Consider the following 22,442-nt stretch of genomic DNA (forward strand, 5'->3'; position numbering starts at 1 on the left):
AGAGGGGAGATTTCAGAGCCTGTGTGGGGGAGAGTAGGGTGAGGAGAGGTGAGGAGAGATGTCTTTGCTGTAATCAAGCCACTCGGAATGTTGCGATGCTTTGATTTGCCAATCAACATTGATTCTCACGCCTCACGACACACGCATCAAATTGTGAGAATTTGATTATTTAACAACTTCGTGAATCGTGCCCGAAAGAGATTCGTAACTTCTCCGTTGGCAACGAACGGGAGTGGAAAAAACGGCAAATCAAGACGGGGAAAATGAAAAATTGTGACACTGCAAACCGGAGACACGGTCCGAGACCAAGAAGAAACGACATCGCTCAATGGAATCTCAACGTTACCCAAATGATAACGATCAAATCATCGCACGGTCACGAAGCTACCGTAATTACCGTGGTGTTTGTTTGTCTTTGCAGATACAGCACAGCGAGATCAGAATCTTGTATTGATACTGCAGGAGGAATCCGAAGAGCTCTAAAACTCTTTGTTCATTTAGGGGTACAGGGTCAGAGCATTTAAAAAAAACAATACAAGCACATGATAGGAGTGGAAAGTATAGGAAATATCAACAAATACCTTTAAAAAAAGATGCAAATAAAACTACCACATTCTGATAAGCTCCCCCCCCCCCCTCTCCTCCCGCTTAACTTGTATTTAAGAACTTGCATCTTGGAATCCATGCCTCACTTGATACAGCAAATCTGGCTGTGACGGTCCCACCTGATGACGGAGACTTGTGTTGCCTCCGAAACGTCGTGATTTTTATTATTTTATTAATTTTAATTAAATGTTTTACCTACGTGAACTTTACCGAAAAAACTAAGAGTACTAAACTATCTTCTTGGTTCTTTCGGTAAAGTCACGTAAAATTTGTATTATTTTATTATTTCCCTTCTACGTGACTTTACCGAAAGAACCAAGAAGATGAATCCCTGCAGTCACGAAAGCTTTAAATCGAAAACTAAACTATTTTTATTTGACCAGGTAAGGCCCACTGAGCTATTAGTTTCGTTTTCAGACGTGACCTGGCCACAAATGATACCTCAGTTGAAGTGGCTTATCGTGTGGAAATGTTTCGCAGCCAAATAATCGAAATACTCTCAACACACTTTGATTTTTCTTCTCGGTTCTTTCGGTAAAGTCACGTAGAAGGAAAAATAATAAAATAAATAAAATAAAACATAATAAAATAATTCTCACGACGTTTCGGCCACAACGTAAGCAGCCGTCTTCAGGTGGAGAACAGGTCTGTCGAGAAGGCAGAGTCTGAAGACCTGTTCTCCACCTGAAGACGGCTGCTTGCGTTGTGGCCGAAACGTCGTGAGAATTATTTTACTATGTTTTATTTTTATTATTTTATTATTTCCATTCTACGTGACTTTACCGAAAGAACCAAGAAGATGAATCCCTGCAGTCACGAAAGCTTTAAATCGAAATTTACACTTTGATTCTAAATGAGGAGGGAAAACCGGAGGATGCAGAAATATTTTAGACTGAAGGAATTCGAAGAGCTATAAAGCTCCTTTATCCAGTAGGAGGCACGGGGTCAAAACGTTACAACAACAAACAATACACAAACGCCATAGCGGTGCAAGGTACATCGAAGGCAAACCACAAATCACCCCAAAACACACAAATACAACTAAACCATCACCCCCCATCCTACCAGGCAAAGTCCAATGAGATGGAGGCAGCGGGGCTCAATGATTCCGTCTGGTTAATTATAATAATTGTTATTTTTCGATTTAAAGCTTTCGTGACTGCAGGGATTCATCTTCTTGGTTCTTTCGGTAAAGTCACGTAGAATGGAAATAATAAAATAATAAAAATAAACCAATAAAATAATTATCACGACGTTTCGGCCACAACGCAAGCAGCCGTCTTCAGGTGAAGACCAGGTCTGTCGGGGAGACGGCACACGAGCTTCGAGCATATATATGCTCCAAGCTCGTGTGCTGTTTCATTCAGACGCTGTCTCCCCGACAGACCTGGTTTTCACCTGAAGACGGCTGCTTGCGTTGTGGCCAAAACGTCGTGAAAATTATTTTATTATGTTTTATTTTTATTTATTATTTCCATTCTACGTGACTTTACCGAAAGAACCAAGAAGATAATTGTTATTGTTTGCGGATAGGGCACAGCGAGATGGTGGCAAGCGGAGAAGTTCTCTCCTGCGAGGTTCAATGATTCAGACTCGCTAATTATAATAAGTGTCTTTGTGTTTTCCGACAGGGCACCACGAGATGGTGGCAGCAGAGTTCTCTTTGTACTGTGAGGCTCCATGATTCAGACTCGCTAATTATAATAATTGTCATTGTCTTCTTGGTTCTTTCGGTAAAGTCACGTAGAAGGGAAATAATAAAATAATAAAAATAAAACATAAAATAATTCTCACGACGTTTCGGCTACAAAGCAAGCAGCCGTCTTCATTCTTCACCTGAGGACGGCTGCTTGCATTGTGGCCGAAACGTCGTGAGAATTATTTGATTATGTTTTATTTTTATTATTTTATTATTTCCCTTCTACGTGACTTTACCGAAAGAACCAAGAAGATGAATCCCTGCAGTCACGAAAGCTTTAAATCGAAATTGTGTTTGCGGATAGGGCACAGCGAGATGGAGGCAGCGGAGGAGTCTGCTCTTTCCTGCGAGGCTCCCGTGGCGGTCATCGTGAAGCAAGAATGGGAGGACAGCCTCGACTCAGAGGCAGAGGCACAAACTCCGGGAGACAAAGGTTCGTCGTGGCCCAGCGTCCGCGTCACCACCCTGCGCTCGCAACCAGAGGTCGCAACCGGGTACCCGATACCCGTACCCTACCCGATACCCGGCTACCCGTACCCAGCCGGGTATGGGTAGGGTACGGGTATCGGATACCTGATTGCGACCTCTGGGATGAAGCCATGTTGCAGGCGCGGGTGGGTTGATTCTAGGAACTTGAATTGTGAGAAGAGACAAGACGTTGGGAAATTAGTGACAAACGGTAACTCACCAGTGACTCACGGTCTACCCGTACCCGTACCCGGCCGCACCAGGGTCGCAAACGGCTACCGTAGCCGGTACGGGTAGGGTACGGCCGGGTACGGGTACCCGTTTGCGACCCTGGTGCGGCCGGGTACGGGTAAGGAATCAAAACCCGTTTGCGACCTCTGCTCGCAACACAACATTTTTTAAATTAAACTATTTTTTATTTTACCAGGTGCGTAGCTTGTTTTCAGAAGCGACCGGGCTATCACAAATGATAGCTCAACCAAGTGGCCGCTTATTGTCACCGTCACAAATACTGTAAAACGCGTGACGTTGATTCTGAATGTGGAGGGAAAAACCGGAGGACCCGGAGAAAAATCCACGCGACCACAGGGAGAGAGAGATGGAGACACCGCAAGGGTGTCAGGGTTCGGTTCGAACCCACGACCTCCCGTATCCCAGGCGAGGTGGTTAACATCTCCTAGCCACTGTGATAATGATGAGAGAGAGACGCAAGCTCCAAATCTACAGCAGCAGGCATCGTCAGGGTCGGGATCGAACCCACGACCCCCTGCATACCAGGCGAAGTAGTTAACATCTCCTAGCCACCGTGCTGATGATGAGAGAGAGACGCAAATTCCAAATCTACAGCAACAGGCATCGTCAGGGTCGGGATCGAACCCACGACCTCCTGCATACCAGGCGAGGTAGTTAACATCTCCTAGCCACCGTGATGATGATGATGAGAGAGACACGCTAATTCCAAATCTACAGCAGCAGGCATCGTCAGGGTCGGGATCGAACCCACGACCTCCTGCATACCAGGCGAAGTAGTTAACATCTCCTAGCCACCGTGATGATGATGAGAGAAACGCAAACTCCGAATTTACAGCAGCGGGCATCGCCAGGGTCGGGATCGAACCCACGACCTCCTGCATACCAGGCGAAGTAGTTAACATCTCCTAGCCACCGTGATGATGATGAGAGAGAGACGCAAACTCCAAATCTACAGCAGCAGGCATCGTCAGGGTCGGGATCGAACCCACGACCTCCTGCATACCAGGCGAAGTAGTTAACATCTCCTAGCCACCGTGATGATGATGAGAGAGAGACGCAAACTCCAAATCTACAGCAGCAGGCATCGTCAGGGTCGGGATCGAACCCACGACCTCCTGCATACCAGGCGAGGTAGTCAACATCTCCTAGCCACCGTGATGATGATGATGAGAGAGACACGCTAACTCCAAATCTACAGCAGCAGGCATCGTCAGGGTCGGGATCGAACCCACGACCTCCTGCATACCAGGCGAAGTAGTTAACATCTCCTAGCCACCGTGATGATGAGAGAGAGACGCAAACTCCAAATCTACAGCAGCAGGCATAGTCAGGGTCGGGATCGAACCCACGACCTCCTGCATACCAGGCGAAGTAGTTAACATCTCCTAGCCACCGTGATGATGATGATGATGAGAGCACAAACTCCAAATATACAGCAGCAGGCATTGTCAGGGTCGGGATCGAACCCACGACCTCCTGTATACCAGGCGAGGTAGTGAACATCTCCTAGCCACCGTGATGATGATGAGAGAGAGCCGCAGATTCCAAATATACAGCAGCAGGCATCGTCAGGGTCGGGATCGAACCCACGACCTCCTGTGTACCAGGTGAGGTAGTCAACATCTCCTAGCCACCGTGGTGTTTTGGGCAGTAGATTCCAGTGGGGCAGAAAATCAATTGTCCTCTACTTCTATGGGTCTATATCGGTCACGGAGATGTATTCGATAATAATTAGGTGGGACGACGAATGTGACGATGTTGTTGAAATTGTGGTTTGTGTTTACATTGAACTTCTGTGGCACCGTACGTAGCCAACCTCGCTAATCGGAAGTGCGGGGGAATGACAGCAAACTAAACACAATAACAACAAACAATTCCAAAGATTTTCAATGGCGTATCGTGGTGTAGTGTATCATAGTGTAGGGTATAGTGTAGTGTGATTTGTAGTGTTAAGTGTAGTCTGTGCGAGTTGAACTTTCGCACCGTTCGTAGCCAACCGCGCTAATCGGAGGTTGCGGGGGAAGGACAATCGAAGAAAGACACAAATCACTTCTACTATTGTAACAGACGCGCGCGGTCTTCTTCACTCGCTTCCCCAGACGGAGAAAGCAGCCCTTCCGTCGGGACGTGTGACTCGGAGGGACACGTCGACTCCCAGGAGAGGGCAGCCCGCGCTCGCTTGCCGATGGAAGACGGTGGTGACAGCGGCGGTGAGTGTGGCCGTTTTGCGCGACTCTTTATTCAGAATCCTTGCGATCGGAGACTCAACTTAATTTCATTCTCAGGAAGAACGTAATCAACCAGATAGGGTGTTGACTGTTATGTTATCCGACTCTCTGTTGTATTACATTACATTTCTAAGTATACTAGATTTGTGTTTCTATTTAATTTATACCTGATGATGATTGCTTGTGTTGCAATCGAAACGTCGTATGCTAGTATTTAATTTATTTATTATTTTATCTTTATACGTGACTTTACCGAAAGAACCAAAGAATGATTGGAGACTCGTTTCTTCAGAACCGCGTCTTTTATTTTGCCGTCGCGGCCGATGGAAGCACCACCACGTTGGTGGCACTGTGACGGACCCTGCCCAGGGCTGTTCTCTAGCGCAGGGTGATTGCGCCGCTTTGTGAGTTACGAATGGACAGCTTGAGTCATAGTAAGGCTGTCTCGAGCAATATTATCCACAGTAGAGGTTTTGTTGGGTTGGATCGCGTGAATATAAATGCACCGTCGAACCCGAAACCAGCCGACGCAGCCAATTAGTAAAGGCTCGTCACGTAAACAAAACGTGGCCAATTCGGCACCAGTACAACACGCCGGTGTTTCAAGAAGCCTGCGCTAAACAGATCGGTGTTTGTTTAAACCCCCTCACCTCAGACAACAAGGTGGCCCTGGCGGAATTGGCGTTGCACCCAACTGGCTCGCGCGAGCGACTCCCTGCCGCGTCGCGATCCCAGAATTCCGGCCGGGGCCTTCGCGAGCAAAACCACGATGGCCGCGTCGACGGCCGATGGCCGCGGGGAGACGACAGGCGGCGGGGGGAATCCGGCGACCTCCGGATGCGGTCGTCCCCCAGAGCGCGCCCGCGGGCCACCGTCAAGAGCGAGCGAGCAAAGCGCGAAGGCGCCGACGACAAGTTCATCTGCGGCATCTGCTGGCTGGGCTTTGGCGACCCCGACACCCTCAAGGAGCACCAGGACCTACACGCCGCGGAAGGGACGGCTCTCTCGGAGACCGAGGCGCGACCCCGGGCGCCCGACGCCGGCGGCGAGGAGCGGCCGGCGGTCGCGGAGGCTGAGGCCGCGGAGGCACGGCGGCAACAGCGCGGCGACCACAAGAGGGCCTTCACGACCCTCGGCCTCTTGAAGGAGCGCGCCGGGACGCACGAGGGCACGGGGCCGCCGGATGCAGCGCGGCAGGCGCCGGTCATGAACCCCGGGGGGGCGGCGGGCGCTGGGAGCCCGCCGGTTCCCGCGTCGGACGGAGCCGACGGGAGGAGGCGGCGGCGGCGGCGGCGGCGGGAGCGGCGGCGGAGTTTTGATGTTGCGTTCGAGAGCGCCGATAACGGAGGGCCGGAGAGCCGGGCGTCCGAGGAGTCGCCCGGCTCGGTGAAGCGGCGACGAGGGGAGGCCGAAGAAGAAGACGACGATGACGACCCCGGTGAGTGGTTCTTATCGTCTCAAAGAAAGATTGAAAACTACTCTATGAGACCTCCTTTACCAGTGGCAAAATATAGTAATAGGTTTTTACCTTAAAAACTAGGGTAAAAACCTATTACTATATTTTGCCACTGGTAAAGGAGATGTCTCATAGTGTAAATGCTTACCCCGAGCTCTCAATACTCTGATAGTGCGCTGTTTTTGAGTTGTGCGCCTTTTGGCGTCATCTGGTCCAACACCAATGGAGGCTAGGCTCTAAGAAAAGCTGTCTCGGGTGTGGACCAATCAACTTCAAGGACAGTGCATATCATTATCATCAGAGTTTATTTTTGTTTGCATTTTGACTGCTTGTGTTGTGGTTATTGCAAACATGATGCCTTGTATAAAGGTGTCAGTTTTTGTACCAGTTGAAAGGGTAAAAACCTATTACTAGATTGAAAACTACCTAACTTTTTTTTACGTGAAGCGCCCGACCTGGCTGTCAAAACTGACAGCAGCTCAACGAAGTGGCTTGTCATCACCATCACTTGGACATTTATAGTCAGCAGCGCAAATACTCTGCATGTTGAATCTAAATTAAGCTATTTTTAAATCCTTTATATTAAGTTCACTTGCTTGCGCGCTTACGACCGTGCAAATCTTTCGGTCGTTTTTTAACCCACTTCCCGTGATCCAATCGAGCTGACATTTTCCACACAGACTCGTTGTGCTGACAATTTATTTTCGTGAAAAAAAAATGCAAAATTTTTACACTTTTTAGGAAAAAATAATTATATTTAATTACCAATTGCTTAATGGTGGCAGGCAATCATCTGACCCATAGGTGGCAGCCATCTCAAGCCAGAGGACGAGAGGACTCTAGCCGCCACGCATATAAAGGATTTATAGTGAAAAACTTTGTTTTTACGGGTTAATTTTTATTTTACCAGGTAAGGCCCCGGTAAGCTGCCATCACAAATGATGGCGGCACAACAAAGTGGCCCATCGTGTGGAAATTTGTAGCAGCAGCAGCATCCAAATACTCTAAACGCGTGACATTGACTCAAATGTGGAGGGAAAAACTGGAGCACCCGGAGGAAAATCCACGCGACCACGGGGAGAGAGACACGCAAACTCGAAATATACAGCAGCAGGTGTCACCCACCCCATCGTATGCCACACTCTCGGCCTTCATAGGTGCTCCTCGCTAACAGCACTTGCTCCTAGTCTGTTAAGGCCATACAGGGCATCTTTGTCTTTGTATCTCTGTGTGCGAGACAGCTGCTTGCTAATTAGCGCACACAGTACACTCACAATGTTACTGGTAGGAACCTCCTGGTTACACCAGCCCACAGGGGATTATTGTGTCCGTCTGTCCGTCCGTCGTGCATCCAAAAATGGGAGGGGTGGGGCTGGGTGGTGAGGGGAGGATGGGGAGGGGCTGGGTGGGGGGGCTGGGTGGGGAGGGGAGGGTGGGGCTGGGTGGGGGGTGGGAGGGGTGGGGCTGGGTGGGGAGGGGCTGGTCACCCCATGGTGCCCTGATAAAACTCAACGTTTAACCTACTCACGCCGGCTTGTGCCCGCCCTCACAGTCGGGCATATTTGCGGAATACACCACGCCGCCGTTGACCCTGCAGGCCATTGACCGAGCAACCCAACGTTCCTACCAGCTCCCTCCGCACGAATGTGTTGCATCTTTGTGTGTATCTCCGTATGTACCTGTGTGTGCGTGTGTATCCCTATGTGGTGCACACTGTACCCACCACAGTCCACTACACAATGTCTGACCACATAGCCGCATGTCGAACGAATTCAAACCAAGTGCAAAGAATTTCTATGTAGAAATTTTTAAAATGTTTTTCACCAACAAACTGACCCTGCCCCCCCACCTCCCCCGGGCTGTGTTCTCTGTCTGTCTCTCTGCATCTATTTGTCTATCGCTGCCTTTCAAGTGACGACGTTGGAGTGGGACGACGAGCCGCCCGTCTCCACCAGCGCGCACGCCATGCTCTCGCCGCCCCCGGCGCACTGCACGGCGGACGTCTGGGAGCACTTTGGCTTCCCGCTGTCCGAGTCGGGCGCCGTCGACCGCACGGTGACCGTCTGCCGCGTGTGCGGGGTGAGGATCAAGTACTACAACACGACCAACATGAGGAAGCACCTGCAGCGGCGGCACTCCGACGTCTTCGGCACCGGCGTCAGCTACAACTGCGCTAGCGGCGGCGGCGAGGCCGGCGCGGTTGCGGGCGCCGGCATCCCGCTGATCTTCAAGCGGGTGAAGTTTTCGGCGAAGGGAGAACGAGAGTTCGCCGACGAGGCCGGCGCGAGCCGCGGACAGGACACGATGCGCTACGCGCTGATCACAAACGCCGGTCCGACGGCCGGCAAGCGATTGGGGACGGACGGAGGCCCGCGGACCGCCGCGCCGAGCGCTCGCGACGGAGATTATGACGGCGGCGGCGTCGTCGCGTTCCACGCAGCCGAGGCAACGGCGGAGAGGAGGCCACCACGGCAGAGTTGTAACGTCGCCGCGTTCAGCAACAGCAACGGAGGGCAGGAGGGAGCGGCGCGCGAGACTCTGCTCACCCCCAAGGGGTCCCTCGCCACCGTCAAACAGGAGCACGGGGAAGCTGAAGACGCCGGTGAGTGGCTGTCATTCCGTTCTGGTCGGACGCTGTAGACCGGTGGTCCTCCAGCGGGGGATGACACGGGCCCCTGGGGTTACGTGTAAATGTCCCAGGGGGTACGTGAGGTGAGTTTCGGGGCTTTATTTCTCCGAACGTATTTGAACAGGCCGAGTTTAACGACTGCCACACTCGTATTTGCCGCTGCTATCGTCAGCCACGATGGTTTCCACGTCACGTAAACAGAACGTGCCAATTGGAGAGCAAAGCCGCAATATTTACAATCTGAGTACGACGTTTCGCCAGTAATCACAACTAGCTTCATCAGGCTACAGCCAGATTTGTGGAGGAATCCTCCTGTTTCGTTCCTACGTGTTAAACTCTTATGACCTAGGTCATCACGAGCGATTAAAAGTGTTCGTAAAATGCCAACTGGAGCTAGAGGGGAGGCTGGTCCTGGTCCTGTTACATGAGAAATTTTAATCCGTCCAATTGCCAAACGTCATGAAAGATATTAACATCGTGAGACTAGCACAATGTATGCGTGTTGAACGTCTTTCGCACCCCACGTAGCCAACCGTGCTAATCTGTAACGCTCTTTGGGTCTATGTGGGTCCGCGTGGATCTGGGTGTCTGTGGGTTTCGGTGTATGTATATGTGTGTTGAACTTCTTTCGCACCGTACGTAGCCAACCGTGATAATCTGTGGGTGTCTCTGGCTCTCTATGTATGTTGCGTTGGAGTGATCGAAAGGCATGGGCCAGATCAGCTCAATAACAACGGTAACAGAATGCTGCCAGACTGTGCAGTGCATGGGCTTGTAATTACCAACACGCTGTTCCGGCATCGAAGTATCCACACAACATCATGGCTGCACGCCGGGTCCAAGAAAGGACATCTGCTGGACTATACAGTGAATGCGGGCCCATGTCCTTGACACAAGGACCTACCGTGGAGCTGATCTGCCCACTGACCATTGGCTTGTCATCTAAAAGATGCGCCTGCAATTCTTCCACCCTGGTGGTGGGGGTCCATCTAGGACCCTATTCAAAGCCACATTTGGCCTGGTCTCACCTCGCTGATGAAAGTTGCAAGCAGGAATTTCAACATCGATTGCAGCTGGGTTGGCATCGTCCCCCCCCCCTCCTGATGTTGAGGGTAAATGGGGTGAGGTGTAGGACTGTGGCTCATGCAGCTGCAATGGCTGCTTTGGGTACGCGGTCCTGACCTATCCAGAGACCCTGGCTGAAGGAAGGAAATGGTCCGGCTGGTTGAGAGAAAACGACGGACCCACTTCTGTCATCTACAGCAGCCTTTGTTGTGCGGCGCTGCAAGGATGAGTGGTGGGCGCGGGTTGCTGAGCAGATGGAATCTGCCTCAGTGGCCCCGCAATCATAAATCACCGTTGAATTCCATGAAAAAAAAATACTTGCAGCGCCTCGCCTATCACCATCCTGAAGGGAAAGAACGGTGAGGGAACAGGTCTGCAGAGCATTTCTGTGAGGTCTTGGGGGAGGGAATTCCCTCAGCCCAGACAACATCATGGGGCAAGGTGGCGACGACGCTGCTAGGGCTGCTGTGCCTCAAATTTTGGCAGACTGAGCCACCCCTTCTGAGTGGTTGGCTGAGGTGACACCTGCGGAGAAGTATGAAGAGAAATCCAGAGTCTGAGACCAGGAAAAGCGCCGGGAAAAAATTATCTCCCAAGCGAAATGCTGAGGGAGGGTGGCATCTGTGTGCAGACTGCCCTACATGACATCGTCACAACTGTCTGGACCCGGTATGGGTTCCGCAGGATTGGAAGGAAGCCCTGGTGGTCCCCTACTTTAAGAAGGGGGACCGCACAGACTGTAACAACTACAGGGGCATCTCTCTTCTCAGTGTGCCGGAAAAGGTCCTGGCAAGGATTATTCAACATCGACTTGCTAGGCACCCTGAGGAGAGGCTTGCGGAGCCCCAATGTGGTTTCAGACCAGGGAGGTCCTACACAGATGCCATATTCGTTGTACCCCTGCTACAGCAGAGGTGCAGGGAATTCCAACAAGACCTACATCTCTGTTTTATTGACCTGGTTATGTATGCTGATGATCTGGTGATTGCTGCTCATTCAGAGGAGGAGTTGGAGGCACTGCTGCTGAACCTGGAGTGTGCCACTAAGAGGTGGGGTCTAACCATCAGCCCCACCAAAACTAAGCATCTGCCTGGGTATTTTGTGCCATCAAACACTCCACCCCCTCAGCTCACCATTGATGATGGAACAGTTGTAGAGAGAGTAGAGGGTTTCCCATACCTGGACGCTGTGCTTATGACCAGCTCCGGTTTGACAGCAGAGGACTCACTCAAAATTAGTCAGGCGGCATTATCTTTTAATCGGCTGCGTAATGCTGTGTGGAAGCTACCTGGTCTGTCACTCCATACGAAGCTTTGGGTCTTCTCTGCCACGGTCATGCCCTCCTTCCTCCATCCTGGGATTAACCATTGGTGAGTTCCTCCGGAAGGCAAGGCTGCATTGGCTGGGTCATGTAGCCCACATGCCAAGCCACCGCATGCCTAAACAGCTTTTGTTTGGCCGGATAGAGGGGGCTAAACGGGCATGATACGGGCTAGAGAAGAGATGGAGTGATGTGGCACAGGAGGACGTGGAGCTGAGTGGACTTGCTGATGACTGGTACCAGCGGTATCAAAATCGATCGCTGTGGAGGAAGCTCGTGAAGGACGCTACTGGGCAGTTGGAGGCAGTCGGCCTCGAACAACAATGGAGGGTGGAGGAGCGACGTTCACAGCAATGAACGGAGCGCTGGGCGGCTAAAATACGAAACTAAATCTAAATTATACAACGGCAACGTCCTCATGACCCTTGCAGGCATGGAGAGCTTGATCTTGGCAAATTTTTCTAGGGCGCCACGGTGGCTAGGAGATGTTATCTACCTCGCCTGGTATGCAGGAGGTCGTGGGTTCGATCCCGACCCTGACGCCTCTCCCCGTGGTGGTCGCGTGGATTTTTCCCCGGGTCCTCCGGTTTTTCCCCTCCACACTTAGAGCCTGAAGTGACGACGTTGGAGTGGGACGACGAGCCGCCCGTCTCTACGAGCGCCCACGCCATGCTCTCGCCGCCCCCGGCGCACTGCACGGCGGACGTCTGGGAGCACTTCGGCTTCCCGCTGTCCGAGTCGGGCGCCGTCGACCGCACGGTGACCGTCTGCCGCGTGTGCGGGGTGAGGATCAAGTACTACAACACGACCAACATGAGGAAGCACCTGCAGCGGCGGCACTCCGACGTCTTCGGCACCGGCGTCAGCTACAACTGCGCTAGCGGCGGCGGCGGCGAGGCCGGCGCTGTTGCGGGCGCCGGCATCCCGCTGATCTTCAAGCGGGTGAAGTTTTTGGCGAAGGGAGAACGAGAGTTCGCCGACGAGGCCGGCGCGAGCCGCGGACAGGACACGATGCGCTACGCGCTGATTACAAACGCCGGTCCGGCGGCCGGCAAACGATTGGGGACGGACGGAGGCCCGCGGACTGCCGCGCCGAGCGCTCGCGATGGAGATTATGACGGCGGCAGCGGCAGCGTCGTCGCGTTCCACGCAGCCGAGGCAACGGCGGAGAGGAGGCCACCACGGCAGAGTTGTAACGTCGCCGCGTTCAGCAACAGCAGCAGCAACGGAGGGCAGGAGGGAGCGGCGTGCGAGACTCTGCTCACACCCAAGGGGTCCCTCGCCACCGTCAAACAGGAGCACGGGGAAGCTGAAGATGCCGGTGAGTGGCTGTCATTCCGTTCTGGCCGGACGCTTTCGGGGGCACGCCAAAATGGCTAGGAGATGTTAACGACCTCGCCTGGTGGTGCAGGAGGTTGTGGGTTCGATCCCATCCCTGACAATGCCTGCTGTATGTTTGGAGTCTGCAGTGTCCCTCTCCCCCCCCCCCCCCCATGTTCACGTGGATTTTCTTCCGGGTCCTCCGGTTTTTTTTCCCTCCACATTTAGAATAAACGTCACGTGTTTACAGTATTTGGCTGCAGCTATAAATTTCCACGTCATAAGCCACTTCATTGGGCTATCATTTGTGGCCAGGTGACTTCTGAAAAATAAGGTAATAGTTCAGTGGGCGTTACCTGGTAAAAAATAAAGTTATATTTTAGTAATTTTGTAACAGGTTCCGGAGACACTTGTAGAGGTAACTTCTTTATTACAATACAACACTCCAACAGTCCAACAGTCCTGATACTCTGTTACAGCCTAGGTACACAGCCTAGCTACACAGCCTAGATACTCTACTCTGGCTACGCTCCGGAACTCGCCCTCACAAGGTCGTAGAGTCGGGAGTTCCAGAGTCCCAGCGCTGGCTCTCACAGCATCCCCGGGTCTTCAGATGGCTGGTCGTGGGTCTTGGGTCTTGAGTTACAACTGGGCCCCGATCGTCCAGGGAGCTCTCCTTTTATGCCTGGTACAACGAGGGGTGGGGCCGTGTGCGCCCCCAGATATCCCACAGAGCACACACAGCCCCCCCCTTTGGCGGCGCCAAGGGGATTAAGCGTCTGGACCCCCTGGGAACTCAACGCCTGGCGCCCAGAGGCTTAAGCGTCTGGACCCACCTGGGAACCCAGAGCCCCCAGCAGCCCCTCCCTTCTTATGTCACTACAATTTGATTACTTTTCCTATAATTTGCACTCCTATTGTGTATTTGTTTCCCTTACTGTGCATCTTTGAAAAAGAGCTTCATAGATCAGTGGATTTCTCCAGTATCAATGAATATTATGATTTTGAACTCCCTTTCCATTGAGCAGCACTGCCCACAGACTCAACACTGCACCATAGACTCAACACTGCACCATAGACTCAACACTGCACCATAGACTCAACACTGCACCATAGACTCAACACTGCCCATAGACTCAGCACTGCACCATAGACTCAACACTGCCCTTAGACTCAACACTGCACCATAGACTCAACACTGCACCATAGACTCAATACTGCACCATAGACTCAACACTGCACCATAGACTCAACACTGCACCATTGACTCAACACTGCACCATAGACTCAACACTGCACCATAGACTCAACACTGCACCATAGACTCAACACTGCACCGTCGACTCAACACTGCACCATAGACTCAACACTGCACCTTAGGCTCAACACTGCACCATAGACTCAACACTGCACCATAGACTCAACACTGCACCATAGACTCAACACTGCACCATAGACTCAACACTGCACCATAGACTCAACACTGCCCATAGACTCAACAATATCATAGACTCAACACTATCATAGACTCAACACTACCCATAGACTCAACACTCCACCATAGACTCAACACTGCACCATAGACTCAACACTGCACCATAGACTCAACACTGCACCATAGACTCAACGCTGCACCATAGACTCAACGCTGCACCATAGACTCAACGCTGCACCATCGACTCAACGCTGCACCATAGACTCAACACTGCACCATCGACTCAACACTGCACCATCGACTCAACACTGCACCATAGACTCAACACTGCACCATTGACTCAACACTGCACCATAGACTCAACACTGCACCATCGACTCAACACTGCACCATAGACTCAACACTACCCATAGACTCTACACTACCCATAGACTCAACACTACCCATAGACTCAACACTGCCCATAGACTCAACACTACCCATAGACTCAACACTGCCCATAGACTCAACACTGCACCATAGATTCAACACTACCCATAGACTCTACACTGCCCATTGAGTGTCTGACCAGCTAGTTGTGCCTCAGGCTTGTTCCATCTGGCCCGGCCCTCTAGCTGCTACCGTAGGCGCACACCAGGCTCAACATCCCTGGTGAGTCGGTACAGTCAGCAGCTGCCAACGCCGAACCCCGGGCGGCGGTTAACTAACCTGGCAAACTCAGCTTGTCTGAGCCTGGGCGTGTGGAACCCCTGGTGGAGGAAATTCCACCAAAACGGGTCTTTGGACCTTCCACTGCAACCAGGACCATCTCCAGTCGTCTTGACTACGTCTTGCCACTGGGTACAGATGCGGCTGGTCGAGAGAGTGAGGTTGACGCTGCGCAAATCACCCTCACTTAAATCCAAGTTCTCTGCGCAAGTCATGGCACTTTATTTACCATCGTCATTATCCAAGTCCTGTGGCGATGGGTGAGCGACGAAGCAGCAGGCACGGATATGCTGGAAGCTGTAGCCGCAAACCTGCACGCAGGCGGCTCAGGATATTGGTCGTTCGCTCACTGGACCGAAGCAGCAGTGAAGTCCGGCAGCACCCTGAGTGACTGAGCAGCCCTATTCAGGATCGCACTGCTCACCTCCGTAGTGAGGAAAGGGTTAGAAAAGGTACCCTAAACATTGTCTGCTTCAAAACATCCTGGCCAGCCTACCGCAGCTGGCGGGATCCCATACTTGCGGTCGAAAAACAAAAACAAATAAAATGAAAAAGACCAAAGTGATACCACTCACTGTTGGCGCCTGGAATGTGCGCACTTTGATGGACACATCTGGATCAAAAAGACCTGAGAGACGCACCGCCCTCGTGGGGAGAGAGCTCGCCAGATACAATGTGGATGTTGCTGCCCTTAGTGAGACCCGACTGGCCGATACTGGGCAAGTGACTGAAGTGGGTGCAGGTTACACATTCTTCTGGAGCGGACGAGGCCAGGAGGAGAGACGTGATGCTGGTGTTGGTTTTGCAGTAAAAAACCACCTGGTCAACCAACTGGCAAGCCAACCCAAGGGGATAAACGACCGTTTAATGACCTTACAGCTCCACCTATTGGGTAAAAAGGTGGCCACCATCATCAGTGCCTATGCCCCTACCATGACCAACTCTGACGAGGTCAAAACCAAGTTTTATAATGACCTGGAAGTCATTATTGCTGCCACAGCCAGCTCGGACAAACTCCTGATACTGGGTGATTTCAACGCCAGAGTTGGAAGTGACCATCAATCATGGAATGGAGTCATAGGTGCACATGGCATTGGAAAATGTAACAGCAACGGTCTTCTACTGCTGAAAACATGCTCTGAGTTTGACCTGCTCATCACCAACACGATATTCCAACTACCAAAGCGCAAGAAAACCTCATGGATGCATCCTCGTTCACACCACTGGCACTTGATTGACTACGTCATCATGAGGAGGAGCGACCGGCACGATGTCAGGGTGACCAAGGCAATGTGCGGTGCTGAATGTTGGACTGACCATCGTCTCATCATCTCCAAACTGAACATCCGGATTAAGCCTCCCAGACGCCCACAAGGAAATAGACGCGTCAAGCGTCTTAACGTCACTCGCCTACAACAGGAACACACCAGACTGGCCTTTGTTGAGGCTCTAGATCATCACCTGGAGTCTCTAAGCTTCGAGCATACAGACGCTGAGGCAGACTGGACTGCTCTCAAGACCGTGCTGCATTCTACAGCCCTTGAATCACTTGGTGTTCCATTACGTACACATCAAGATTGGTTTGATGAGAACGATGCAGAAATCCGAGCACTCCTTGACGAAAAACACCGCCTGCATAAAGCATATCTGAATGACAGCAGCTCAAGTTTAAAGAAAACTGCCTTCCTCAACATTCGCAGGATTGTCCAGCAGAGACTCAGAGTCATGCAAGACGCCTGGCTGTGCGCAAAAGCTGAGGAGATCCAATCTAACGCTGACAGTAACAACACCAAGTGCCTCTATTATACACTCAAGCAGGTCTATGATCCGCAACACTCAGGAACTTCACCTCTCCTGAATTCAGATGGAACAACACTCCTCACGGAGAAGCACAAAATACTTGCAAGATGGGTCGAACACTACAGCGCGGTCCTCAACCGGCCATCATGCATAAATGAGGAAGCAATTGCGAGACTGCCTCAAGTTGAAATAAACCAGTCCCTGGCTGTTCTACCATCCATTGAGGAAACCAGCAAAGCCATAACACTCCTCTCGTCAGGCAGAGCTCCAGGGTCCGATGCCATTCCAGCAGAAATCTACAAGGCTGGAGGGCCTCGCTTAGTTGAGAAACTGACCGACCTCTTCCAGTCTCTGTGGAAATTAGAAGCTGTTCCCAAGGAGTTCAAGGACACTACTATAATCAATCTATATAAAAGGAAAGGCAATCGGCAGGACCGACAACCATAGAGGCATCTCCATACTATCAGTCGCTGGCAAAATCTTGGCAAGAATCCTTCTGAACCGCCTAATTGTCCACCTAGACCAGGGTCTGCTACCTGAGAGTCAGTGTGGTTTCAGAAAAGACCGCGGAACCACTGACATGGTATTTACTGCCCGGCAGTTACAGGAGAAATGCCAAGAACAAAATGTTGATCTATATATGGCTTTCGTTGATCTAACAAAAGCATTCGACACAGTCAGCCGGGAGGGCCTATGGAAAATCATGGCCAAGTTTGGGTGTCCAGACAAGTTCATTGGCATTGTGCGCAAACTCCATGATGGCATGATGGCCAGCGTCAGAGACCAGCAAGAACTCTCTGGTCCGTTCCCAATCACAAACGGGGTGAAGCAAGGCTGCGTTTTAGCGCCAACGCTCTTCAGCATGGTGTTTTCTGCCATGCTGCAAGACTCATTCCAGAACCACAACACTGGGATTAACTTCATCTATCGTTTTGACGGTGGGCTATTCAATCTGCGGAGGATGCAAGCCAAAACTCGAGTGGAGGAAATCACTGTTCGAGATCTTTTGTTTGCTGATGACTGTGCTCTGGCTGCTGACTCAAATAAAGATCTACAGGACAGTATGGACCACCTCTCCTCAGCCTGCAACAACTTCGGCCTAACAATCAGCACAAAGAAGACTGAAGTCCTATACCAACCTGCTCCTGGGAAACCCTACACTGAGCCAACCATCTTTGTGAATGGGCAAAAGCTTTCAGCCGTTGACAAGTTTACTTACCTTGGTAGTACACTATCTCGCGCTGTGCACATAGATGATGAAGTTAACATCAGGATTGTTAAGGCCAGTGCAGCCTTTGGACGTCTACGTGACTCGGTATGGGAAAGGACTGGCATCAAGCAGGAGACAAAACTGAAGGTCTACCGGGCTGTTGTCTTACCAACTCTTCTGTATGGGTGCGAAGCCTGGACAGTTTACCAGCGCCATGCCAAGAAATTGAATCATTTCCACTTGAGCTGTCTGAGGAAACTGCTGAGGATCAAGTGGCAAGACAGAATCCCTGACACGGAAGTCCTCAGCAAGGCAAATATCCCCAGCATCTACACCTTGCTTGCGAAGGAACAGCTTAGATGGACTGGCCACGTGACCAGAATGCCCTACGCGAGACTTCCAAAACAAGTCTTCTTTGGCGAGCTGAGGAATGGCAAGCGAGCACAAGGTGGCCCCAAAAAGCGCTACAAGGACACCCTGAAAGCTTCCTTGAAGAGCTTTGGATTCGACCTTAAAAGCTGGGAATCCCTAGCACAGGACCGACCTGCCTGGAGAAGAAAAGTACAGGACGGTGCAGTCCTCTGTGAGAGTAGGAGACGCTCCTGTGCTATCTTGAAGAGGCAGCAGCGCAAATCTACCAAGGAAGGACGTGTGGCTGCACCTCAGAGCTCTGCATCCTCCCTGACCTGTCCAGTGTGCCACAGGAAATTCCGGGCTCGGATTGGCCTCTTCAGCCATTTGCGCACTCATCAAAACCCAACATAATGACAAACGTGCCTTGGTCATCATCAACTTTGATGGACGAACAAGAAGAGGGGGAAGAAGACACTGCCCATTACAAAATATCTGTAACCAACTGACCCCCTCCCCTGGGCTTTGTGCATTTCGATCTTGAAGTCACAGTGGAGTGGGACGATGAGCCGTGTTCTCTGTCTCTGTCTCTCTGTGATTCTTAAGTGACGATGTTGGAGTGGGAAGATGAGCCGTGTTCTCTGTCTCTGTCTGTCTGTATCTGTTTGTCTCTGTCTATCTGTCTGTCTCTCTGTATCTGTCTGTCTCTGTCTCTCTGTGATTCTCAAGTGACGACGTTGGAGTGGGAAGACGAGCCGGCCGTCTCCACCAGCGCGCACGCCATGCTCTCGCCGCCCCCGGCGCACTGCACGGCGGACGTCTGGGAGCACTTCGGTTTCCCGCTGTCCGAGTCGGGCGCCGTCGACCGATCCATGACAATCTGCCGCGTGTGCGGAGTGAGGATCAAGTACAACACGACCAACATGAGGAAGCACCTGCAGCGCTGGCACCCGGACGTCTTCCGCGCCTCGGGCGCCGGGGGCGGTTTCGAGGCGGGCGCGGTGTCGGCCGCCTTCGCCGGCTCAAGGCCGCGTCACGGCCGGTCGAGCGGCGTGCCGGCGATCTGCAAGCTGCTCAAGTTGTCGGCGAGGAGGTGGGGGGGGCGCGCAGGAGGTCTCCGACGCCGGGAAAACGCCCAGCGATCGACGCGGCGGGGAGGGGCGCGGCGGAGAGTTTGACGGAGCCGCGGCGGCAGAGACGAGGCCGCGTCCGGGAACCGAGATTGCGTTTGGCGGCGGCGGTAGCGGCGGCGGTGATAACGGAGGACGGCAACGGGGTAGAGTGTTCGAGGGGTCCATGGACGTCGTCAAACGGGAGCACGGAGAGACGATGGAAAATGCCGGTGAGCGGTCGGAATCCTTTCCGAGGATTTTAACCAAATAACGATGCGGTGTCTTCTTCTTGGTTCTTTCGTTAAAGTCACGTAGAAGGGAAATAATAAAATAATAAAAATAAAACATTTTCAAATAATTCTCACGACGTTTCGGCCACAACGCAAGCAGCCGTCCTCAGGTGAAGAACAGGTCTGTCGGAAAGACAGCGTCTGAATGGGCACCACCAAGCTTGGCAGCGTATATTTAAGCTGGGTTGGAGGGGGGAAGGGGCGCCTTGACAAAGGAATTTGCATATCAAGATAAATTTAGCATATTTATGGCAAATGCAGTGCCCCGATCCACAGCCACGGAGGAGGCGTCGTCACGGCGACGACGATGACGACGATGATGATGATGACGATGATGACGATGATGATGATGCACTCCTCCGCTGCTGCTGCTGACGTCTGTGCTTGACCACGTGAATGTGATGACATTGTGGTCGTTTCCTCTGCCATCTACATCGGCAGCCGTACGACAGAAGATCTTTTGTAGCTTTCGAATAGACGGGTTCGTGAGTCGGTTCTTCTGCTCGTTTATTTACAGTTGATGCAAATTATCTTAATTGTGACATTGATGTTTAAATCGATTTCATGTATAAACCCGTCACTCTAGATTTGAAGCTTTCGTGACTGCAAGGATTCATACTCTTAGGTTTTTTCGGTAAAGTCAGGTAGGTAAAATAATAATAAAATTAAATAATAACACTGGTCTGGACTTTTGCAGCTGTTCTAGACTAATTTCAGGGTGCTGATTCCAAATCTGATCTCAGATTTGCTCTATCGCATGCTATCGGCATACCCCATTTTCATTGATTTTACCCGAAATTAACTCTGTCACTTATGATTGCAAGTTGTTGCGAGTCAGTGACTGCTTTAGTGTTAAAATATGGTGCTGTATTTTTAGGATAGTGTGTTTATAATATCATTTCATGTAGATATCCACATTTATTTAATATTTTTCTTCCGCAGTTTTTATTGAAAATGTGCAATATTTGATATCTCAATAACCTGATGTGATAGACAAAACTGATGCCAGATTTGGAATCAGCACCCCAAAATTACCTTAAAACCGTTGGAATACCTTATGCCAGAAAAAGTGTGTTGACCAGTGTAATAAATGAAAATAACTCAATTAAATCACGACGTTTCGGAGGACAGTGCATACATTATCAGAGTTGTGTTTTTGTTTGCATTATGACTGCAGGTATTGTGGTCTATGCAAACATGACTCCTTGTAAAAAAAGGTGTCAGTTTTGTTGCCAGATAAAAGGGTAAAAAACCAATTATCATATTTTTTACTGGCAAATGAGGTACCAATGGTGTAAAGTCATTATGGCTTTGTGTGAGTATAAACCCGTAGTGGAGTGGGACGATGACCCATGTTCTGTTTAGATTTGAAGCTTTCGTGACTGCAAGGATTCATATTCTTAGGTTTTTTCGGTAAAGTCACGGAGGTTAAATTTTTTTATTTAAATTAATATAATAGCTCCTCCCACCCTCAACCAGTATATATACAAGGACTGTTTTCTTGGAATTTCTCTCACTTGATGCAGCAGTCGTGCTGTGACGGTTCCACCTGAAGACGGAAGCTTGTGTTGCCTCCGAAACGTCGTGATTTTTATTTTATTTTTTATTTTACTTTCATTAATTTTAATTTTTTTACCTACGTTACTTTACCGAAAAAACCTAAGAATATGTTCTGTCTATCTGTCTCTGTGTGTCTCTCTGTGATCCTCAAGTGACGACGTTGGAGTGGGACGACGAGCCGCCCGTCTCCACCAGCGTGCACGCCATGCTCTCGCCGCCCCCGGCGCACTGCACGGCGGACGTCTGGGAGCACTTTGGCTTCCCGCTGTCCGAGTCGGGCGCCGTCGACCGCACGGTGACCGTCTGCCGCGTGTGCGACGTGCGGATCAAGTACTACAACACGACCAACATGAGGAAGCACCTGCAGCGCTGGCACCCGGACGTCTTCGGCTCGGGCGGTGGCGGCGGCTACGACCTCGGCGTCGGCGGCGCACCCACGGGCACCGTCCCCGGCGCGAGACCCGAGCACGAACAGCCGCCCGGCGTTCCGGCCGTCTTCAAGCGGCAGAGGCTGGCGGCGAGGAGGGAGCAGGAGCTCACCGAGAAGGTGGGGCGTTTCCTCGCGCTCGAGATGAGGCCTCGCATCGTGGACAACGTCGGGTTCCAGGACCTGATCCAGTTCCTCGAACCGAAGTAAGTGAATTATCTTTGCATCATCAGAATAAAATAAATGTAATCCATCGGCCCCGTGGGCTTTGCTGTGACCAATGTCCGGCAGCTTTTGTTTCAGCAGGCAAACGCTAAAATGGTTTTCAACTTTCAGGGTCTCATCGGCAATCCAGGCCAGCTTGTATGTTCATGTGTTGAAGTTCTTTAGCACCGTACGTAGCCAACCGCGCTAATCGGAGGTGTGGGGGACAGGACAACAAACTAAACATAGAAAGCAGTTCTAAACCTAGATGATGATGATGATGATTTAACAACGCACAACT

The 22,442-nt window shown here is 51.3% G+C and overlaps 2 protein-coding genes across 4 annotated transcripts in view; both read left to right on the forward strand.

The window, feature by feature from the left end:
* The window catches only part of LOC144735522 (uncharacterized), a 23,979-nt gene extending 4,253 nt beyond the window's left edge, over positions 1–19,726 (forward strand). For 2 of the 3 annotated variants that reach the window (XM_078617924.1, XM_078617926.1), the window contains 6 exons: positions 2,610–2,738; positions 5,125–5,235; positions 5,909–6,691; positions 8,622–9,311; positions 12,332–13,045; positions 19,278–19,726. In XM_078617924.1, coding sequence (XP_078474050.1) covers positions 2,621–2,738; positions 5,125–5,235; positions 5,909–6,691; positions 8,622–9,311; positions 12,332–13,045; positions 19,278–19,726 — 2,865 coding nt within the window. In that variant the 5' untranslated portion in view covers positions 2,610–2,620. Of the gene's footprint in view, positions 1–2,018; positions 2,739–5,124; positions 5,236–5,908; positions 6,692–8,621; positions 9,312–12,331; positions 13,046–19,277 lie in introns of those variants that run through there. The other variant, XM_078617925.1, reaches the window with a different exon arrangement.
* Positions 19,721–22,442, forward strand: part of LOC144735531 (E3 SUMO-protein ligase ZBED1-like) — a 10,442-nt gene continuing 7,720 nt past the window's right edge. The window contains exons 1-2 of the mRNA XM_078617947.1: positions 19,721–19,890; positions 21,663–22,143. Of these exons, the coding sequence (XP_078474073.1) occupies positions 19,845–19,890; positions 21,663–22,143 (527 nt within the window). The 5' untranslated portion in view covers positions 19,721–19,844. The remainder of the gene's footprint in view (positions 19,891–21,662; positions 22,144–22,442) is intronic.

Source organism: Lampetra planeri, chromosome 55, assembly GCF_965212315.1.
Source record: "Lampetra planeri chromosome 55, kcLamPlan1.2.h2, whole genome shotgun sequence".
NCBI lineage: Eukaryota > Metazoa > Chordata > Hyperoartia > Petromyzontiformes > Petromyzontidae > Lampetra > Lampetra planeri.